We start from the raw sequence: 19,700 nt of genomic DNA, 5'->3' as shown, positions 1-19,700 counted from the left end.
AAAGTGACCATAATATTGGCATGAGACATGAGTCTTTTGACTGTCTCTCTCTCTCTCTCAGTCACTTTAAATTATTTGAGCAGCCGCAGCGAGAGGAAGTTTTCTTCAACTGCGACGGAGCGTGAAGTTCACGCTCCGGCGGTACTACCTAAGGTTTGTCGTTAGGGACGTTACTTTTACGTTATTACTTGCTTCTTCGCCACTTTTCTTCATTTTTTCCGACCAGAGATATTTTGTTCCTCCTTGTACGTACAAAGTGTTTGTTCTTTTTTTACTTTTCCAATTTTTTGGCTCTAATTTTATGAACAAATGCAAGTAGGTCATCATACAAACCCTAATTTTGCAGAACTGATCCAGCTTTGAAAAGAAAAATGTTGCCTAAGAATGCTATTGAGAAGATCCAAGCAAATGTGAGCAAGCCTTGCTTCTGGAAGTCTCTCTCTCCAGGACAAACTTGGAAATCTAAATCCATGGTAACTTCAATTATGACTCACTCCTCCTTTGATATTTACTCACTGTTCTTAGACTCTTTCTATTGAATTTGCTTTGTTACAAGTTTATAGCTTTGGATGTTGTTGCTAGAACAGTAAGATGTGATAATCCTTTCATGTTTAGTTTAGCCCTTTTATAGACAAGTTATTACAGAACTACCCGTTTGTTGTTGTTTGAAAAAGTTCAGATCTTTTCTTCTTTTAAGAAACTTTGGAGACATTCTAATGGCACAATGCCTCCTCTGCTTCTTGCTGCTTGGTCTTCATTTTGTTACTTATTGACCTGTTTTAGCTACCGTTATGGGTACTTTTACGTCGCAGGTTTCGTTTGCCCTTAGCTCATGTTTATGCTAGTGTTGGTTCTAGTCCTTTTCTCTGCATTTCTTGACCTACAATCCAATCTTTTAAGCTCGTGTTTTTGCTGCTTGTGTTTTTTCTGTAGAAAGTTATAACTTTTAGTCTCATGTTTCCTCTTTTGAATGTAAGTATTGTTTTGTTGATTTCTGGGTTTATTAAGAGGATAATTCCGGAAGACTTTGTGAGAAGAACGCGTGGTGCTTTTGAGCACAGAGTGGTGTTTAGTGTTCGTTGGGAAAACTCCTGGCAACTCTGGCTGGAGCGAGAGAAGAACGAGCTGTTTATGATAGAAGAAGATTGGAATGAGTTTGTAGACGACAATCATTTAGGTCCAAATGATAATCTGTTCATCAAACACGATGAGACGATGAATCTTGAAGTGCAAATCTTTAAGAATAATGGGGTTGAGATCATTGATGTACCTCTTGGAGTTGAACCCGAAACTGAACCATTTCATCCTACGCCCAAGAAACCTCACAAGGAGACAACCCCTGCCTCTTCCTTTGCCTCTGGCTCTGGCTGCTCTGGTAAGGCTATTCAGATCGATAGAATCATCAAACTCCAAACTATCATTTGTTCTCTATGCCAATGTTTGATTGGATTCTGTTTTGGTGGAATTCTCAGCAAATGGAGGGACAAATGGCCGAGGAAAACAACGTTCTAGTGATGTCAAAAACCCTGAGCGATACCTCTTGAATCCTGAAAACCCTTACTTTGTGCAAGCGGTGACAAAAAGGAACGACGTTCTGGTAATAATACAAGTGTTTACATTGTCAGCTTTTTATTCCATTTGTGGCCTAGAAAGCTAAAGCTTGTCTTTGTTTCCTGCTGTATGTGCAAGTATGTGAGCCGACCGGTGGTTCAGAGCTATCGCTTGAAGTTTGGTCCCGTTAAGTCCACCATTACCTATCTTCTTCCCGGGGAGAAAAAAGAGGAAGGCGAGAATAGAATCTATAACGGGAAACCTTGTTTCAGTGGCTGGTCGGTTCTATGTCGGAGGCACAATCTGAATATCGGAGACTCCGTGGTTTGTGAACTTGAACGCTCCGGTGGTGTGGTTACCGCTGTAAGAGTGCATTTCGTCAAGAAAGACTAGACCAATCCTCTCTAGTAACAACAATATGTTATTTACAACTTTCTGTAACAATGCTAAATGTGTCAATTATGTGTTAGTTTAACAAACTTGTCAATTCACTTGCAATCGAATCGATTCTAGAGTATGATGGGCCAGTTTCTAATATGGGCCATATCCGGCCCAATAATATTGTTTGACCATTTTATTATTTCCATACACAGTACACATTTGACACTTGTCACAGTGCTGTTGACTGTTGAGTCTCCTCTCTTTCTGAAAGCAGAGAGATTCGATTTGGAGAACAAGGGCTGAGAAGAGCAGACACAGCAGCGAGAGGAAGCTTCTTCGACTGCGACGGTGCGTGAATTTCATGCTCCGGCGACGTTACTTTTGACGCAATTACTTGCCTTTTACGCATTTACTTTGTTCTGACTTCTGACCTAAGTTTTTTTCCCCTTTGACCGTACAAATTTTGCTTCTTTCTTCGTTTTTCTCTGTGTCTCTCATTAGTCACCATTTTCGTGTTCTCTGCTTTGTAACACTTTCGGGTTTAGCTACTGAAAGTAAGAAAAGCGAGATAACGCATTAAAGGTTTAATTTTTATCCAGTTTTACTGTTTCACTGATTTCATTACATGCAAGTCATCTTCGTCTTTGTTTATGAACCCTAATTTTGCCGAATCCATCCAGCTTTTGAAGAGAACAAGATGTTGCCTAGGAATGCTACTGATAAGATACAAGGAAATGTGAGCAAGCCTTGCTTTTGGAAGTCTCTGTCTCCAGGACAAAACTGGAAATCTAAATCCATGGTAAAACAAAATTAGTCTCTCTTCTTTTCTAATCTTTCGAAAATGTAGCTCCTTTGATTTTGTACTCACTGTTATTTCCATTGAACTTCTTTGTTTGCTCTAAAGATCTATTGTTCGTTTGTTGTTCTTGTTCGAAAAAGCTTTTGATCTTTCAAGAAACATTTGAGGAGATTTTAATGGCACAATGATTCCTGCTTCTTGTTCTGCTTGACAAGCTCGTGTTCTGCTGATTGTATTTTAGCTTTTAGTCTCATGTTTCCTTCTTCTAATGTCAGTATCGTTTGTTGTTGTCAACTGTTATGATTTCTGTCTTTATGAAGAGGAGTTTTCCGGAAGAGTTTGTGAAAAGCACGCCCGGGGCTTTTGAGCACAGAGTTGTGTTCAGTGTTCGTTGGGGCAATTCTTGGCAACTCTGGCTGGAGCGAGAAGAAAAAGATCTGTTTATGATAGAAGAAGATTGGGATGAGTTTGTGGATGACAACCATTTAGGCCCAAATGATAACGTGTTCTTCAGACACGATGACAAGATGTTTCTTGAAGTGCAAATCTTTAAGAATGATGGGAACGAGATCATCGATGCACCTCCTGAAGTTGAACCTGAAACTGAACCATTTCATCCTACTACACCAAAAAATTCTCACAAGGAGACAACCACTGCCTCTGCCTCTGCTTCTGCTTCTGGTATGGCTATATTCAGAATGAAAGAATCGTTTTGATGCTCTTCATACTCAATACTACTCTTTTCTTTTCTCTCAATGCCAAAGTTTGCTTCTTTTTGTTTCTGTTTTGGCAGAATTTTCAGACAATTGGCGAGAGACACATGGTTGTGCTGATATCAAAAACCCTGAGCTGTACCTTCTAAACCCCAAAAACCCTTACTTTGTGAAAACGCTGACAAAAGGGAATGACGTTTTGGTAATAAGAGCAGTGTTTTCATCAGTTTTGATTCTAGTTTACGTTTGTTGCCTCTAAATCTAAGACTTATCTTTCTCTCTATTTCTCATGTACAATGTGCAACTAGTATGTGCCCAAAACAGTGATTAAGAAGTATGGCTTGAAGTTTGGTCCCCATTTGTCCCCCATGCATTACCTTCTTCCCGGAGATAAAATAAATGGCTCCACTAAGATCTATGGCGGTGGCAGTGCCCCTTGTTTCAATGGCTGGGTGGACCTATGTCGAAAGTACAATCTGAAAACCGGAGACTCTATGGTTTGTGAACTTGAACGCTCTGGAGAACTGGTTACTGCTGTTAGAGTGCACTTCATCAATAAAACATGAGATGAGTCCTCTCTAGTCTCTTTTCTTTAACATTCGTGTTTACCAAACTTACTATTGTAATGTTTATATGTGACCCTTATGTTGCTTTAACAAAACTTAAATGCTAAATTTCTTATGCTTCTGTTACTTCATTGGAAATGCTCGATTGTGATTCAGTCTTATATGCTCGTGAGAAGTAAAATATGCATACAACTTTATTGTAAGTTTTGTAACTCTTCCATAAAAATTAAAAGGCCTAGATACATAAGATATAGGCAACGTTTCTTTTGCCTTCTCATACAAGAAAATACAATATAAGCAAAGGCCCATCTGCCTATATAAAACCCTAACTCTCGTAAATAAAACTCTGTTTTTTTCACCTTCTCGTTTCAATAAAATCCAACACACACCAAAGACAGTTTAAGGAAAATAAAAGAAGACCACACGATGCATTTTCTTGTAATAGGATTGGTGATTCATCTATGGTTTACGAACGCTTATAAGCTTGACATCATCGATCACAGGCCCACACAATGACGAGAAATCATCGCTCCTCATGGCATAGAAAGTGCTGTAGAACATAATTCTTGATCGGGTCGAAACCGCCACAAATCGAATAGAAGCTCGTTTAAACCCTCCTGTGCCTTTCGACTCGTAAGGGACCTTAAGTGTATCTTTTCCTGCAAAAGCCTCAACCACCATTGATCCTTTGCAAGCATTGTTGGCGTCTCCAACCGCAAAAGACAGCACGTAAGTCTTCCCAATGACAGTCCGAACCACTTGAGCGATGGCACTCTCTTTACCCGCTACAAGCTCAATAGCTCTGCGACCCTGTGGGACTGAGAAATGTTCAACGTCTACGTACTTGACAGCTTTGAGAGACTCCACCATCCATCCAGGTAAAGGAGAGTGGTCGTCTTCTATAAACGGTGGGATCAAAACTCCAGTTGTCGAGCCGGGTAATACTAATGGACCTTCTTCAAATCCTCCGTTTTTCAAAATGTTCTCTGCCAAATCAAACATAAAAGAAAATCATCATTATTCACATGTTCAAGGATTATAAAAACAGAGCAAGAAACAGAGTATTTATAGTAATGACTTACTATTAGTTGGTCTAGGAGGGTAAAGAGATCTCATAGCAACACCATCAATAAGTGGACCACAAGCTGGATCTTCCTCAACACCAGGATTATGAATCACAACTTCAGCAACATCACTCTCAGCTTGAAACGCCCAAGCATATAAATCCCAACCACTACTACTATAAACCGTCTGAATCGGAATCACACCGGAGTCAGGTGCTACAGATATGTTAAGTCTCTCGTCTTGTGCACAAGTTCTAGCAGCACTAAAAGTGAGTGAGTAATACATTCCTTTAACCACTTTAAGTCTTTGTTTGATCGATGCTTCGTTCCCAAGTCTTACAGCGAATTTACCGGCGGGAACAACGAGAAGCATGTCTCCTTGTTTATGTCCTGATTTAATGTATTCGACGAATCCTGTGACTTCCCAGTTTGGTATTGCTAGTTTGTTTAGTATTTCTGTTCCTTTCATGTCTGATGGTTTTGGTCCTAGCTCGAAGTCTCCGTTTGGTAACATGCCTGTGGATATTATCAAAATGTCCTTGTGAATATTAGGAATTTTGGAATTTTTTTAAAAGAAAAAGATATACATAGAGCACGTGAGGTGTGTCCGAAGACAGCCTAAACTGGTCCTAAATGTAACATGAACTAAAGGACCTACTCTCAACTTCATTGATTGGAAATGTCCAAAAACTTTATGGTGTTGTGTTTGTGTCAGAAACATGGGCAAAGGAAGCTGTAATTTTTATTACATCGTCTTCTTAAAAAATCTAAATTTTAAAGCGTAACAAAACGAATATTTTTATTTGTTTTTAAGTACTATCGCTAGCAGAGGCAGGTTCGTACTAGTGATACCAACAAAGTTATGATTCATAACCATTCAGAAACTTTTTTTTAGGTACCAGCATTATATTGATTATTCATATCACAATTATAATTATAAGATTTTATTTCTCGCTTCTATATAAAATTTTGAGTGAAATGAGTTTTTGTTCCCACTAAATTTGTGAAAATAAAAAATAAAATTGCCATAATTTACTGTACACAAAGGTTGAAAATTGGATTTGAGGTACAATTTAAGCTTTTTTTCTTCAAGATATATCAACATAAAAAAAAAGGTATGTTAATATACTTTGAAGGAAAAAAAAAACTTGAATTGTATAGTACCCCAATTCCAATTTTCAGACTTGAAAGTGATAAATCAGAACTTTGTTATTAATGTAGTAAACCGGAATATGTAATGAATGTATGTGTATGTATATGTGTAAATAGAGTTACCGTCACGGAAGGAGACGGTGGACTTGGCGGCCATGGCGGTGGCGATGAAAAGAAGGAAGAAAGACACGACGGTGACGCCTTCCATATTGACGGAAGAGAGAACGAGATGAGTGTAAAATGTAATTAGCAAAGAGAGTTGTGGCTATTGCTTATAAGGGGATAGAACTATGAAAATGACCTTGGAGGTTTCTATATATTACGAGTGTGTGCCACTGTGGCTAGTTGGTATCCCACGTGGGGTTGTGACCTCATTCCTTTTCAGAGATTTGGAACCTTATTGACCATTTGGGGTTACTTCCGGAATAAAAAATTTGTAAAAAAAAAGTATTGTTTTGATGCAATTATATTTGCTGTTTATTGAGTCAAGCTCTGTTTAGGCTGTGACTGGGGAAGCCAGAAGTGTCCAATTGGGACAGGTTTGTAGATGATTAGAGGTAATTGCGTATAAACAGGTAATGGGCAGGAGTATTTAAATATATTGCTAGAAATATACGGAATAAAATATTAAATTTACTAAATACCGTTTTGGCTCGGATTCGGATAGTTTTAATCGTATAGTTTTGATCGGATTCGGATAGTTTAAATCGTCTAAATTACACTTCGAATTCACTAATTCTGATAAATTTTCACATCTTTAAGATATGAATATTTTGGATAATTTTGAGAAATTGAAAATATGTGTTAATGTCTAATCTGTAAATTAAATTGTAAATAAAACAAAAAAAATAAAATGAGTATAGGTCGGATCGGAAAAAGTGTTTCAAAACCGCCTGAAACTAAAACTACCAAAAACAAAACACTAAACATAACTATAAACTTATGATCATGATCCCTTATCCACATGCTATAAACACTTAAGTCTAAGATTGTGAAAATAATTGAGATGTTTTTTAGTAATCTTACATCTGAATCTACGTGACAAATATGATTAATTATGATAGTAACTGGGAAATGCCAAATTGGTCGTTTAGATCATCGGTGGACAGATACTATTACTAGGAGAATCGTTTATCGTGGCATGTGTTACACCCACAAATCTCTTCCTTTTGAAACTTTTTTTTAAGTCTTTTGTCTTCTTCGTGCTCTTTTTTGGTTTGTTTCTTGGCTGTATTTTTAATAACAAAATTGAGAATAGTCTATGGTATTAAGGGCGCCGTTCAGTGGCTAAGAATGCGGTTTCCAAAGTCGGCCATGAAGTTGGCCTCAGAAAAATTCAGAATCGTGTCTTCTTCTCATTCTTATCGTCCCAAGAAATTGCATTTTCTAAAGGATTTCATTTTTAAAAACAAATACTCTAAAATCATTTCTAACTACCTGTCTTATGTTCGGTTTTTGGAATTTAGCTCCGCCAAAACCACCAATATATGCGTTCTTTACTCTTAGAGATCAATATTCTAATCAGGTGTGCTTTACGTTTTTGGTCTTAACTACACGTTTATTTTAGTGGCCGAATCATTAAACAAACAGGATGTGTTGCTCTCTCTTTAGGGATATGTGTTGTAGGAACGATTTACGAGAACGTTCATTCGAACGTGAGGATGAGGATGTACACTACTTCGCATGGTCACGGTCATGCAACTGTTCTGATGCGACTGTTTATGGCATCGAAGATTTGTACATTCTTCTATCAATATGCCATATTGTTTTGTAAGAAATGGTATTGATTTTGATGTAGTAGTTTTCTAGTGATATTTGTTTTTGAGCTAAATAAATTCGAGATATCGTTCTAACGATTATAATAAAACCACAAATAGTTCCCACCTTATATAATATGACTTGATGTATATATTTTACTCATATCTAGTGTGGACTATCTATCTTTTCTACTACCTTGTTGATTATAAATTTAAAACCGTGTATTTCTACACATACTTACGGTTGAAAATCTAAAATGGCTAGTCTTATTTGTAATATTTATCATATATCAGAAAAACGTAACACGTAGCTCCAATGAAAGAACTGTTTCTAATGGATCCAATTAAATGTTGATTAGGACTTATAAGACCCAAGTTCGAACAAACAACAATCACTATTTAAAATGTTGAATCTAAAAAAGATAAACAAGTGTATAATAAGAGTGAGAGAAGAACCAAAAAAAGACGAGGAACCGTCGAAAACGTGGGTGGGGCATGGGTAACGAACGTAGTGGAACCCATACAAAAAAGAAGAGATCAAAGCAAAAGGCAGGATCATGGCTTTGTCTCCTCTTCATTGTACATTTCTTTTACTCTTTTACGGGCCCATTTCCTCATGACTCGATCTCTTGTACAGAGAAGAGATATCGATAACCTTTTTTTGTATATATATTAGTAGGTCCGTTATAATTATATAATTTATATTGGTAAAGACAAAATACTATTTGAGGTACGTTGTATTCATATAATATACGTAGTATTAGGTAGGGATGTTGAATTCAAATTTTTGTTTGATTTTGGGTCGGAGTTTCCAGTTTAGGTAGGGATATTGCGTGATTTTGGAAATCCCTTTGATTGACGAAAGGTTTATTAATGTTTTTATACCAAAAAATTTGAGGTTCGAGTCCCAGATACTAAGATTTATTAACAAATTTGCAGATTAATGGAGGTAAATGTACATGAGATCTCCAACGATGTACAATTATAGCCGTTCGTCAAGATTCTACGTAAAGAGGATCATTGAATATGTCTATCAAAAGCATGGAGAAGAAGAAGGAGATATCATCTCTCGTAGATCTAATAAGAGTCGTAAAAATTGTTCTGGGTAGAATTGTATATGAAACAGTTCTCATAATTTGCAATAAATAATAAATATAGACGGCAAAAAAAAACCCAAAAAAAATTAAAATTTGATGACTAAGACCAAATTGTTTTTATTTTAAGATCAAACATCCCTAGTATTATTAGGAAATATATTTAAAATTGCATAATTCAAAAACAAAGTTAACAAAATAGATAGTTTTGAACATGAGAATGAATTCTTTTCTTTTTTGTGTAAAGATGCTGAAAATTTAAATAATTAAAAACCGTATTTTTTATATAATTTTTTTTGAATCGTATCAAGATTTTTTAATAGCAATAATTCTTACTTTTCAAATATTGCGTAATTTTAGTTTGTCCCTCTAAATTCGAAATTAGAAGCACCAAAATCCTTTCAAAACCGCATAAGAGACAAATGATAGTAAGACTGATTGGTGGAAGTGTGGCCATATACTATTGTTTTAACATTTAGCTACATAAATTTGGCTTTTTGGAAGCTAGGCTATAACTATTTTTTAAAATCATGCAATATTTAATAAATCTCCGCAAAAAGAAAAATATTTTTTTTAATAATCATCAGTAATAAATAATTATTGGCAATTTGGCATTTGGCAAGTGAGAGAAAAGAATAGGAGTAAGTCTACTCACATTTAATTGAACATTGTCATTTTATTTCTGTTAAGTAATTCATTAATGAATTTAGGCAAAGGACCCTCCTGTGCTAATGTGACTCACATGGAAATGTCTTCAAATACAAATCCATATCGTTCTCTCTACTGACACCACTCTATTAAATACTTTAAATACCTTATCTCATTCTTATCTACCTCGACACTTATTCACTAGACCGTGCAAAGCATCGTTGTATATATATGATTCATGTAAAAAATGTTTAAAAGTGGCATCTTTGAGGAATTGTGTAAACATTAACATCTAACTTAATGATCAAGTTTACATTACACATCAATCTTATGTATAAGTTCAGTGTTTAAGTGAACCGTACATAACCATAAAAGGTAAAATTGTGTGGTAGATTGGAGCCTAAAGAGCCATAAGGAATGTTTGGTTAAGTGGGCTTTAGTTATATAGTACAAGAGACTAACATGCTTAAGGAATGTTTCTTTGGTAGAAAGGTAATGCTCCCGAAGCCTCTCCCGCTTCACCTGCATATGAAGTATCGTGTAAGAACTTTGCAATAAGCCCCCTAACACTACAAGACAGAGAAAAGTTCATGCTACAAGACTACAAATTCATAAAATTATATAAACTATTATTCTTTGATCATTATTAGCACAAGATATGAATATGAACCCTACGAAAAAAAAAGATATGAATATGAATATGAATATTTGTGTATATTAAATCAAAATTGGCTACGACAAAAAAAAAAATTCAAAATTGGCTATGGGAAAAAGCTAATTATGTAAGGTTGTTCACAAAAGGGCTCTTTAAACACAGACGATTCTTGATCCTTATACAAGTCTTATGTTCAATCTTGCAAGATCAATTTAAACTACAAACTTGAATATTGTGCTCCACGTCATAGGTTTAAAACTATAACTATAAACTACAAAAGTTGGTGGTTCCCTTGTTGACATTTTCCAACGCGTTGACATTTTAACACATTGACTTGAGACGTCCATATACTCAATGGCTTACTCCAGAACCTTGAAGCCCGGTGGAGTAGATCTAGATAAGTAAGGTGAATCATCTTCTTCCTCAAACTCTGTTTAACTGTCAAGAAAGCGGATCTTATAGGCATGGGAAACTGTTTTCTAACCGAACAACTTGCAACAATTCCAGGTATATATGAATCTGTGTGAGGAGACACATCAATCCCAAGACGTTATCTCCATCTAAGGAAGGTGTTGGCATGGCCATCGCCGTTAAGAGATTTTACTTAACCTATGAAGAAGCCTTGCAAAAGTGATTTGTAAGAAATTAACCTCTACGAGAGAGACTGATCACTCATATATGTATGCTTAACACGGCAGCCGAGGTTTGTAGGTTGACCTAGAGTTTCTACGACATAACCTGCATCCAAGCTTGGTCAAGCTCATTGGTTACGGTTCGGATGATAATTGTTGTTCATTGTTTCTGAATACTTTCCAAACGGAAGCTTAGAGCGTTACATTTATAGGAGTAAGCAAGCTAGAAAATTGTATTGAGCGCATTTCTTAGAATTTACTACGAACCTCCTGAATACATATTCTCAGGTAAGTCCTCTCTCAAGCTACAGAATGACCATTAAAATTCATACACTAACCTAAAACTGATTGCACGGTAATACGCATATACAGGGAGATCACACATGGCGGGCGATGTATACAGCTTCGGTGTTATACTATTTGAGATCTTAACTGGTTTGGGAAACCCGTGCATCATCTTAGCAGAGGAAGCAACAGAGAATAGAAAAGAAAACATTGTGGAAATGATCGATCCAGATTTAGAGAATAGCTATCGTGTTGAAGAGGGGATGCGTATGTGCAAGCTCATAAAACTGCCTTGAAAGAGATCCCAAGGAAAGACCATCCATGCAACAAGTGCTAGATAATTTGAATGCTATAGCCCATATTTGAGAGGACAAACTAAGGGTTATAAAGGATTGTGGTTCAGAGGTTACACGCCTCTCTTCAGAGCTCCTATGAGGAACTGTGAAAACATTTCCAAAAGCTAGCTTAAGGGTTTGTGTGCCTTTATGTCTTTATGTAGCATGATTTACTCTCCTCCTACCGGTGTGGGATATTTTACTCATATTTCTGTAATAGCTCAATCAAGCTTACATTACACATCCAATTCAATCTCATAAAATCTTATACATAAGGTTCACATATCCATGCATAACCATACAAAAGCAAATTGTGCGGTATTGAAGCCTAAAGAGTACTAAAACAGTGACCCTACTATAAGCACAAGAGAGACTAACATGCTTAAGGAATGGTTCTTTGGTAGAGAGGTAAAGCTCCCAAAGCCTCTCTCTCAGCTCTCTCCCGCTTCACCTGCACATGAAGTGTCGTGTGTTAGAACTTTGCTATATGATTCTTCTATCACTACAAGATAGATAAAACTGTTTTTGTTCTTACAAGAGCCAACATGTCTTGGAGGTAGCTCCTGAATGGAGTCTGCACTGCCTGTGGAATTACAGAGACAAGGAAAAGAAAAAAAGATTTACATAAGCTTCCTATCTCACAACTAACAAGCACTATCTCAAAAAAAACTTCTTTCATAGACAAGATCTTACAAAGCTTATCAAGTTACAATTATATTACAGAACCAAAACAGGTTTCTGAAAACAGAGTGTTCTTGATCCTAATACAAGTCTTAAGTCAAATCTTGCAAGCTCTATCTACAAACTCCATAGCTATATACCGTTTTAGCTCTGTTGTCACTTACTTAGAGACTAAAACATACCTGAAGATTATCTGGGAGGTATTCATGTTTCATAGAAAGATCCATTGCACGCATAAGACGCTGGTTCCGAGCATCAACAATCTCTCTCGGTAAACGATTAAGAGCTTCTTTAATATCCAAATCATACAAAGGATCATAAAGATCGTCGTATCTAAGACCTAAAAAATCGTAAAATTCCCAAAATCAGCCAGAAGAGAATTAGGGTTTGGTTTCTAGGGTAAGAGAGAAAGAAAGAGTACCGTATCTGCGGAGGCGATTAGAAACAGACTTCATATGCATACGAGCTAAGAAATTCTTCCTGGGATCTACTAGTCTCTGGAGAAACGACGCCATTATCTTCTTCGGAGTAACGTTGAAGATGTGAATTGTGATGAAACCCCTTCGCCGCTATTTGTAATTTAACCCGGGAACGAAGAAGGAAGAAGCATCCAGAGACATCTGTTTAAACGCCGTCGTATGAAACTCTAGCCAAACGGCGTAGTATGTACTCTTATCAAAAAACGGCGTCGTATGACTCACCAAATAAAACGCGTCAACCGTTGACTCTCAAACGCGTTTTCGTTGACTTTGCTCCTCGGTGTGAAAAACTAAAAGTCCTCTCTTCTTCATTGAACTCTAGTGTTAAGATTTAGCAGAGAGTATCCGAATGGGAAATTGTCTCTCAGCTTCGACACTTCCCACCGAACCAAATGCTCCCAAATCAGGTATACATATATATATTTCTCTGCGGATTTAAGTACTTTTGATTTGAATGTTACTATAATGGATATAAGTTTTGTTATAATATATGTATAGTGGAGGAGGGTGTGAAAGTCTTCACGGTGGCAGATCTGAAGAAAGCGACTAATGATTTCGGAAACCAGATGGAACTAGGAGAGAGCTTGGGATACATCAATCCCAAAACGTTATCTCCGGCCAAGAAAGGTGTTGGCATGGCCGTCGCGGTCAAGAAAATTTACTTAGCCAATGAACAAGCTTTTCAAGATTGGCTTGTAAGTAATTATATCATCTCAATCTATAGGAGAACCTTCGGCAAAACCAATAATATTGTTAAGTTTCTTGTTACTTATTTATTCTTCTAAATTTTTTGATGTTTTTGGATGGTAAATGTCTATGTTGCCTACCCCTAGAGATGGGTCAGTGTGTCTTAACATTAGAGATGATATTTTTGTAGGTTGACGTAGAGTTTCTACGACATAACTCTCATCCAAGCTTGGTGAAGCTAATTGGCTACTGTTATGATCGTGATATGTTGTTTATTGTTTCTGAATACTTTCCAAATGGAAGCTTAGGAAGTTACATCAGTAGAGGTAAGGAAGTTAAGTTTATTCATCTCCTTTTCGTCATTATATCTTGTGAGTAGACTCAAAGCAAGAAGAATCTTGCTCGAGCAAGACCCAAAGGTAAGAGCTCTTAATAAGAGCTTTAAAACTAGATCTAAAAATTGAGATAGCTCATTAGAGCTTTATTTAGTGGAAGTGAGGAAAATATACTAATTGAAGAACACCAAGCTAAATGATTCCTAGATAATTTAATATCATAGAGAGGGAATAAAGAGAGTTGCTCAAATTGATTTCTGGAGCTCTCACGAGTTTACGATCTTAACCTTAGATCCAATAGTAATTCATCTTCCTTTTGGATTTAATGGTTTATATAATATCATAGATAGTCGTCCAAAGTCATTGCCGTGGGAGACACGACTTAAGATATCCATAGGAGCGGCTCAGTGTCTTGCCTTCTTGCACTCTAGGAAGCAAGCCGGTCTATACCGCAGATATCTCACTGCTTCGAAAATCCTGCTCGACTCGGTTTGTATTCACCTTGCCTTTTTTGTTTTTTTTCTTGAATACTTGCTCCTTACCTTTAAAGTGACATTTATGGGATATGCAGGACTTCAACGCAAGAGTTTCCTATTTTGGAAAGCCAAAAGTTTCTCTCGATGAATTGGTATACACCATCGGGTTTTCAAATGTAGCACCTAGATATCAATACCCACCTCCCGAATACATACTCTCAGGCAACAATCTTCTGCTTCTTCCTTATATCTTAAAGTTAAAAGTGACCATTAAATTCAAAGAGACTAACCTTAATTGATTGCACTAATCAAATGAAGGGATGTCGAACATGGCGGGCGATGTGTATAGCTTTGGTGTTATACTACTTAAAATGTTAACTGGTTTAGGAAAAGACCTCACAATCTCAGCAAAGCGAGAAATAAAAAATAAAAAGTACAACATTGTGGAGATGATCGATCCAGATTTGAAGAATAGCTATCCACTTGAAGCGGGAAGACTTATGTGCGAGCTTATTAAACAATGCCTAGAGGTAGACCCGAAGATGCGACCAACCATGCAAGAAGTGCTAGATAATCTGAATGCTATAGCTCAGATTTGAGGAGAAACTATATAAGGGTTACTAATGCTGAAAACATTGTTTCACTATAAGACAGTTATAACATAGTCAATGTATGCATTTGTATACAATAACTCGTATATGACGAGAAGTATTAAGAAACAAGACCTAATTCTCCATTCTTATCCATCACTCAAGAACAGAGCTATATGCTAATCAACTTTGAACCTTTACACTATACAATGATCATTATCTTCTTCGACCTCTCTCTCTGCAATACGTTGAAAATATGATTACTTTGGAGCCACGCTATGTGTCAGAAGAATAACCGAGAGATGACGTGTAAAGCAAAAAGCGTTGTGAAAATCTTTTATCTCCTCTAAAATAACTTTGACTGGTGTACCATTGTTATTCTTGCTAGCTATTAACTGGTCTTGAAATTTGGCGCATTTTTCTTGCAAAGCAAGCAATACGAGGTGACAAGGTATTCATGGCAGAGGTGATCGATCCGGATTTAGAGAATAGCTATTAGCTATCCTCATGAAGCGGAAGACATATATATAAGCTTATAAATAATGCTTTCACCGTCACCCGAATAAATGGCCATAATGCAGCAAGTACTGGATAATTTGAATGCTGAATAATCTCATATTTAATTGCTGAAACAAAGTTCCACTATAAGGAAAGTTATAACATAGTCAATGTATGCCTATGCACAAATACAGTTGTGTACAAAAACAATTGCAAAAGATTCTTTTTAATGTGGTTCAAAGGTTACATGCTTCTCTTCAGGCTCCGGGTGCACCTGAAACAAGATTCTTGTTTATATGCATTTTTTCATATCAATGCTTGGATTGTGTAGAATAGATATAATTTGTTTTTATTACCTCTTTAAAACTTATGGTTCGGATCCTTATTTCACCTCTGCTTGTAGTCATCTCATCCAATATCTCCGCGTCGTAGAATTCATCTTCACCTTCTGATAAATGATGAGAAGACCCTAGTTTCTGCTCACAAAATGGTTTAAAGGTATCACACACGTGTACACAAAAAGCCCCTGAATCAGTTTAAACTCATTAAGAGACCAAAGGTTTACCCTATATGCGAAACTTGAGTGTTGGATAGGTGCTGCTACTATTTCTTCATAGTCAGAAGCATCTAACACTTGAAGGTGTTGCATATCGAATAACTTGGGAAGCAAGTGTTCTCTTATACTTATAAGTAGAAAGAAGAGTGCGGGGAAAAATATCCCGGCCATAGGAATCCATGTCATACCATAGCACAAGAGAAAATAAACCAACTGGAAAAGTGTGAATGTTACAATCACTCTGTATGGTACCAACTCCACAAATGAAGCATGCACTCCTTCCAAGACTCTGCATTTAGATGAAACCAGTGATTGAGAAAGGCAGACCTTTCTAAAAATAGACTAAAGAAAAGATATATATTAACTAACTTGAAAAGCCGGCTAGGAGGAATAAAGAGAAGCAACAATCTCTCCCAAAATTGGTTTCCCGGGAGACTGTCTATCGCCATATAAGCAAAGTAACCCCAAAGTACTGAACTTGGGATCATTTTAATGACTGTCACTGCAAGAAGTGTTAAACCAACAAGAACTGATTGCAAAAGATTGCTCACTCTTTGCTCGTTTACTCTAACCGGTAAATTAGCCTCTATATGAACATCGGGATCGAATTTTCCTTTTGTATCGCCTCCTTCGTCTGGTCTCATCACAACTTCTTTCAACTCTTTTAAATCTGTTGCTACAGAATTATCCTGCAAAAAATTTAAGGTTCTTTTTTTTCTTTAATTTCAAACAATTTCTTTCTATAAATATAGGAGAAGGCATTATTACTAACCTGAGGTGGGGATGTCTCCATCTCTATAAACACTGATTGCATTCTCCCATATATTTCTGATTTGCTTGCTTTCATTTTCATACACTCCTTTGCTTTCTTCACCATTTTCTTGCGTATAAGCTGCAAAAAATATATCATCATCTCTGTTTCAACTCTCCTTCTTCTTCTCATATATATATATGTATTTGTTCTTACTTGACGATTGAGAACCGCAAGACTCTTTGTGTGCATTGGAGCCTGAGGAAGAACACCATTTGAAGGTGGAAGTCCAAGTAGTCCACATATCAAAGTCTATAGATCACCACCATAACAACAAGATTTAATTGGTATTTATGCCATGAAATAAGTATCTTTGAAATAAGTTTTAAGAACATTTAAGAACTAACAATAATTCCAAGCAAGAAGATGTCATAGTGATAAGCAGAAGGATTCTTTAGATTAAACTCTTTCTGTTGTGCCATTTGTGAAGCTACACTATGGTCGAAGAAGTAAAGTCCTGCTATCATCACACCAGGTATAAACGCAGCTAAGATATACATTATCGGTACCTTCCCCATGTCCTGTATATAATAAGTTTTGTATTCTATAAGTTTTGCATTTGTATTGATCACTCAATCATGTTTTGCATATCTTTAATCTTACCTTGACTACAGTCCAATGATACAATGAAGCTGGCTCCCATGGAAGAGGACAAAACAGTCTCCGGGGAACACTTGGAAGGACTTCACTAGGAACTGTGTAAGACAATGCCGTCCATAACAAGACCATTAAAGGAACACCGTAATCTCCAATGAAACTTCGAAGCCACCCTATAGTTATAAGTGGTCTAAGTGAATATCAATGTACACTTTTCATGAACTAATGTAAATAGACAATGACGTACCAAAACCATATTTCCAAGATTTTGCTCTCCTACTCTTTAGCGCGGTGATTAGAAGGCCTAGCGAGAAAATTACCGCAAGCAAACCATTTGCATAAATCAAGAGGAAATGAGATTTCCCTGTTTCTTGATTTTTAATCTCGGGGGCGTGAAACTCACTGATCAATCCCTGAAAACGTATTATAACTAAGTATGTTACTTGTTGACTAAGTAACCTAGAAAATGAAGTTGGTTATACCTTTATAGCTTCTTGTAAAAACAGAACAGCAATCAACATGCCAAAAAGTTCCCCAGCGATTCTCGTAAACCTCGTGATGATTGTGCCCGCGTTAAATATCGAAAGAAGGATAAGCAAAACTGAAGTCCATACACAAACCCTATAGAAACAACATATAACAACAAACTCTTAGAAAGCAGATTACATGCACGTACACTAACAAGATTATTGATTTGTTGTGATCATTACCATGCAACCCAAGCTAGGTAAAGTTCTCGACCGATATCCGGTCTACTAATGCAGAAACTGTAAAGATAAGTATACATAATGATGGTTGGCTCTGCAACTCCAACTATCAACAATGGTTGTCCACCGAAAATCGCATGGATGATTCCGCATATCGAAGTAGAAGCTAATGTTTCCACTGCACTTAGAGCTCCACCTTTCAACAACAAGTTAAGTAAAAATCATCAAAGTTAATTCTTTAGGCGATTCATAAAAAAGCAACATGGAAAAGAAATATTTATATATATACCTGTATGTTTACTTAATTGTTCACCAAAGGCAACTACAGGAAGAGACGACGCAAAGAAAATATAGCAAGTCGGAGCCAAAATTCTAGTGAAACATTGAAATCAAGTAATTCAATGTTTGGCATCAATATAAATTTCAAGAAAGATTGAAATATAATTAACCTTACCTAATACCGGTTTTTATGCCACGAATCCAATCTTGTTTGTAACATTTTCGTCTACCTTCGATATCTCGAAGAATTCCCTGAAATGGACCACTTTCTCCTTCACTCTTCATTTCTGCATCAAACGAGAGCACCTAGCGTGTTACGCACGCATTCACAATTATAACCTATAACAGCAGACCATTAGAATAAGCTTCTAAACATATATTGATGATTCGACTTCGACATACCTGGAAAGCTCAAGAATCGAGGAATATGTTAGACAGAGAGGGAAGACATCAAAGGAGATTCAAAAAAAGACAAGACAGAGAAACTTTGAGAAAAGAAGAATGGTGGGAAAGACTTGTATTGCTGAGATGGCATAATCTCATTGGCTGGAAATTAATAGCAAAATTTGTTTTTGGTTGCTGTTAAGGGTAAATGGTAAAAATAAAAACATGATTTATAGTTAACCGCGTAAATTTTTCCACCTATGATTCTAACTTCTAACAGTTTCAACAATAATGGTGTTATAAAAAGTTAAAAACTAATTAACCTCTATGACACGTTAGCATGTTTAGTTAGTTTGGATGATAAATAGTTTGACCTTTATTTGGTTGATAAAACGTAATTAGATTTTCTAAATTAATACTACGTATATTAGTGTATTCTTAATTGGCGTTCTCTGTCAAAATGTTCACTCAAATACTTTTGAATTTGTGAACTAAAACGTTTTCATCCACTGACGTGGGTTTATCCAGCGGTAAATCGGTGCTAGCTTCGACGGTCGTTGGGAAAGGATAAATTTAATTTTGTGTGAGTTCTGCCTCTAGAAAATGTAAGACTTTTGAATGTCCATTGACATAATCTATTAAAGGAAATGACAATTTACTTGTATATATTAGGTACCATTTATATCAAATTTATCACTAAACATTTATAAATACGATTACATTTTGATACTAGTAAAATGAAACAAAACAATGTAAAAGCATGAATACATTTTTTTTAAACTATGTTAAGTATATAAAATGTTTTTATGCTAATTCGATTTCAGGACCAATATGGCGGTTAATTTTTGGTCCGCACCACTACGGACATGATTTGTGAATGGTAAATAAAAATTGGTTCAGTCCATATTTTGGGTACCCGAAAATATCTGAAATATGATTATATATTCAAAAATATTAGTTATTTTTTAGATCGAATAACTAAATTTCC

General features: G+C 36.3%; 6 protein-coding genes, 2 long non-coding RNA genes and 1 pseudogene across 17 annotated transcripts; 6 read left to right on the top strand and 3 right to left on the bottom strand.

Moving 5' to 3' along the window:
- Nucleotide 1: 1 nt before the first annotated feature.
- Nucleotides 2–2,067, top strand: AT5G25475 (AP2/B3-like transcriptional factor family protein). 4 transcript variants are annotated; one of them, NM_001203466.1, is made up of 6 exons: nt 43–153; nt 347–473; nt 784–834; nt 934–1,375; nt 1,473–1,597; nt 1,690–2,067. In NM_001203466.1, the coding sequence occupies exons 2-6, from the start codon at nt 372–374 to the stop codon at nt 1,942–1,944; spliced, it is 975 nt and encodes a 324-aa protein (NP_001190395.1). In that variant the 5' UTR covers nt 43–153; nt 347–371; the 3' UTR covers nt 1,945–2,067. The 4 variants fall into 4 exon arrangements, with proteins under 4 accessions (NP_568473.1, NP_001190395.1, NP_851075.1 ...); NM_122458.6 differs by lacking the exon at nt 784–834 and having other exon boundaries at nt 2–153; nt 1,009–1,375; NM_001085151.2 differs by lacking the exons at nt 43–153; nt 784–834 and adding an exon at nt 213–245 and having other exon boundaries at nt 1,009–1,375.
- A 72-nt stretch (nt 2,068–2,139) lies between these two features.
- Nucleotides 2,140–4,213, top strand: AT5G25470 (AP2/B3-like transcriptional factor family protein; the record flags this gene model as incomplete). 3 transcript variants are annotated; one of them, NM_180743.4, is made up of 6 exons in its annotated part: nt 2,166–2,280; nt 2,434–2,514; nt 2,613–2,731; nt 3,052–3,412; nt 3,525–3,646; nt 3,753–4,010. In NM_180743.4, exons 3-6 carry the CDS (start codon nt 2,630–2,632, stop codon nt 4,008–4,010), a joined length of 843 nt encoding a protein of 280 aa, NP_851074.1. In that variant the 5' UTR covers nt 2,166–2,280; nt 2,434–2,514; nt 2,613–2,629. The 3 variants fall into 3 exon arrangements, with proteins under 3 accessions (NP_568472.1, NP_851074.1, NP_001318648.1); NM_122457.5 differs by lacking the exon at nt 2,434–2,514 and having other exon boundaries at nt 2,140–2,280; nt 3,753–4,213; NM_001343929.1 differs by having other exon boundaries at nt 2,227–2,514; nt 3,753–4,213.
- On the bottom strand, nt 4,187–6,640 carry DGR2 (transmembrane protein, putative (Protein of unknown function, DUF642)). The gene is made up of 3 exons (NM_122456.4): nt 6,350–6,640; nt 5,093–5,590; nt 4,187–4,996 (listed from the first exon to the last, which is right to left on the bottom strand). The coding sequence occupies exons 1-3, from the start codon at nt 6,432–6,434 to the stop codon at nt 4,470–4,472; spliced, it is 1,110 nt and encodes a 369-aa protein (NP_197928.1). The 5' UTR covers nt 6,435–6,640; the 3' UTR covers nt 4,187–4,469.
- AT5G03985 lies at nt 5,446–6,822 on the top strand. Its single transcript, NR_142723.1, has 5 exons — nt 5,446–5,615; nt 5,889–5,909; nt 6,344–6,461; nt 6,727–6,765; nt 6,802–6,822. It is a non-coding gene; the product is annotated as an other RNA (long non-coding RNA).
- A 4,090-nt stretch (nt 6,823–10,912) lies between these two features.
- On the top strand, nt 10,913–11,663 carry AT5G25451 (annotated as a pseudogene). Its single transcript has 2 exons — nt 10,913–11,011; nt 11,092–11,663.
- Nucleotides 11,388–12,947, bottom strand: AT5G25450 (Cytochrome bd ubiquinol oxidase, 14kDa subunit). Of its 3 annotated transcripts, NM_122455.4 has the most exons (4): nt 12,735–12,947; nt 12,496–12,653; nt 12,168–12,215; nt 11,388–12,083 (listed from the first exon to the last, which is right to left on the bottom strand). In NM_122455.4, the coding sequence occupies exons 1-4, from the start codon at nt 12,826–12,828 to the stop codon at nt 12,015–12,017; spliced, it is 369 nt and encodes a 122-aa protein (NP_197927.1). In that variant the 5' UTR covers nt 12,829–12,947; the 3' UTR covers nt 11,388–12,014. The 3 variants fall into 3 exon arrangements, with proteins under 3 accessions (NP_197927.1, NP_001190394.1, NP_001331940.1); NM_001203465.1 differs by lacking the exon at nt 12,168–12,215 and having other exon boundaries at nt 12,735–12,867; NM_001343928.1 differs by lacking the exon at nt 11,388–12,083 and having other exon boundaries at nt 12,215–12,653; nt 12,735–12,936.
- Nucleotides 12,196–12,494, top strand: AT5G03975. The gene has a single exon (NR_142722.1). It is a non-coding gene; the product is annotated as an other RNA (long non-coding RNA).
- Nucleotides 12,948–13,054: 107 nt separating the features above from the next.
- On the top strand, nt 13,055–15,357 carry AT5G25440 (Protein kinase superfamily protein). Of its 2 annotated transcripts, none has more exons than NM_001343927.1 (6): nt 13,055–13,199; nt 13,291–13,544; nt 13,670–13,805; nt 14,161–14,303; nt 14,386–14,512; nt 14,609–15,149. In NM_001343927.1, the coding sequence occupies exons 1-6, from the start codon at nt 13,142–13,144 to the stop codon at nt 14,887–14,889; spliced, it is 999 nt and encodes a 332-aa protein (NP_001330464.1). In that variant the 5' UTR covers nt 13,055–13,141; the 3' UTR covers nt 14,890–15,149. The 2 variants fall into 2 exon arrangements, with proteins under 2 accessions (NP_001330464.1, NP_197926.2); NM_122454.6 differs by having other exon boundaries at nt 13,106–13,199; nt 13,291–13,487; nt 14,609–15,357.
- A 15-nt stretch (nt 15,358–15,372) lies between these two features.
- On the bottom strand, nt 15,373–18,817 carry AT5G25430 (HCO3- transporter family). The gene is made up of 14 exons (NM_001343926.1): nt 18,731–18,817; nt 18,504–18,667; nt 18,339–18,421; nt 18,053–18,245; nt 17,825–17,963; nt 17,590–17,755; nt 17,349–17,515; nt 17,093–17,266; nt 16,902–16,997; nt 16,707–16,826; nt 16,304–16,623; nt 15,944–16,223; nt 15,735–15,854; nt 15,373–15,652 (listed from the first exon to the last, which is right to left on the bottom strand). The coding sequence occupies exons 2-14, from the start codon at nt 18,611–18,613 to the stop codon at nt 15,605–15,607; spliced, it is 2,016 nt and encodes a 671-aa protein (NP_001318647.1). The 5' UTR covers nt 18,614–18,667; nt 18,731–18,817; the 3' UTR covers nt 15,373–15,604.
- Nucleotides 18,818–19,700: the final 883 nt, after the last annotated feature.

Source organism: Arabidopsis thaliana, chromosome 5, assembly GCF_000001735.4.
Source record: "Arabidopsis thaliana chromosome 5, partial sequence".
NCBI lineage: Eukaryota > Viridiplantae > Streptophyta > Magnoliopsida > Brassicales > Brassicaceae > Arabidopsis > Arabidopsis thaliana.
The sequence above is the reverse complement of the archived record's forward strand: the minus strand, read 5'-3'. Positions and strand labels throughout refer to the sequence as shown.

Excerpts from the sequence above, each read along its gene's own strand:
- AT5G25475 (NM_001203466.1), top strand. The coding sequence starts at position 372 with ATGTTGCCTAAGAATGCTATTGAGAAGATCCAAGCAAATGTGAGCAAG. Across the intron at positions 474-783 it reads CTTGGAAATCTAAATCCATG|CTACCGTTATGGGTACTTTT; the intron begins GTAACTTCAATT and ends GACCTGTTTTAG. Across the intron at positions 1,598-1,689 it reads CAAAAAGGAACGACGTTCTG|TATGTGAGCCGACCGGTGGT; the intron begins GTAATAATACAA and ends TGTATGTGCAAG.
- DGR2 (NM_122456.4), bottom strand. The coding sequence starts at position 6,434 with ATGGAAGGCGTCACCGTCGTGTCTTTCTTCCTTCTTTTCATCGCCACC. Across the intron at positions 5,591-6,349 it reads CACCGTCTCCTTCCGTGACG|GCATGTTACCAAACGGAGAC; the intron begins GTAACTCTATTT and ends TAATATCCACAG. Across the intron at positions 4,997-5,092 it reads CCCTCCTAGACCAACTAATA|AGAACATTTTGAAAAACGGA; the intron begins GTAAGTCATTAC and ends TTGATTTGGCAG.
- AT5G25450 (NM_122455.4), bottom strand. The coding sequence starts at position 12,828 with ATGGCGTCGTTTCTCCAGAGACTAGTAGATCCCAGGAAGAATTTCTTA. Across the intron at positions 12,654-12,734 it reads TAATCGCCTCCGCAGATACG|GTCTTAGATACGACGATCTT; the intron begins GTACTCTTTCTT and ends ACGATTTTTTAG. Across the intron at positions 12,216-12,495 it reads ACCTCCCAGATAATCTTCAG|GCAGTGCAGACTCCATTCAG; the intron begins GTATGTTTTAGT and ends GTAATTCCACAG.
- AT5G25440 (NM_001343927.1), top strand. The coding sequence starts at position 13,142 with ATGGGAAATTGTCTCTCAGCTTCGACACTTCCCACCGAACCAAATGCT. Across the intron at positions 14,304-14,385 it reads CGAAAATCCTGCTCGACTCG|GACTTCAACGCAAGAGTTTC; the intron begins GTTTGTATTCAC and ends TGGGATATGCAG. Across the intron at positions 14,513-14,608 it reads TCCCGAATACATACTCTCAG|GGATGTCGAACATGGCGGGC; the intron begins GCAACAATCTTC and ends AATCAAATGAAG.
- AT5G25430 (NM_001343926.1), bottom strand. The coding sequence starts at position 18,613 with ATGAAGAGTGAAGGAGAAAGTGGTCCATTTCAGGGAATTCTTCGAGAT. Across the intron at positions 17,964-18,052 it reads TACCTAGCTTGGGTTGCATG|GGTTTGTGTATGGACTTCAG; the intron begins GTAATGATCACA and ends TTGTTTCTATAG. Across the intron at positions 17,756-17,824 it reads TTTTACAAGAAGCTATAAAG|GGATTGATCAGTGAGTTTCA; the intron begins GTATAACCAACT and ends ATACGTTTTCAG.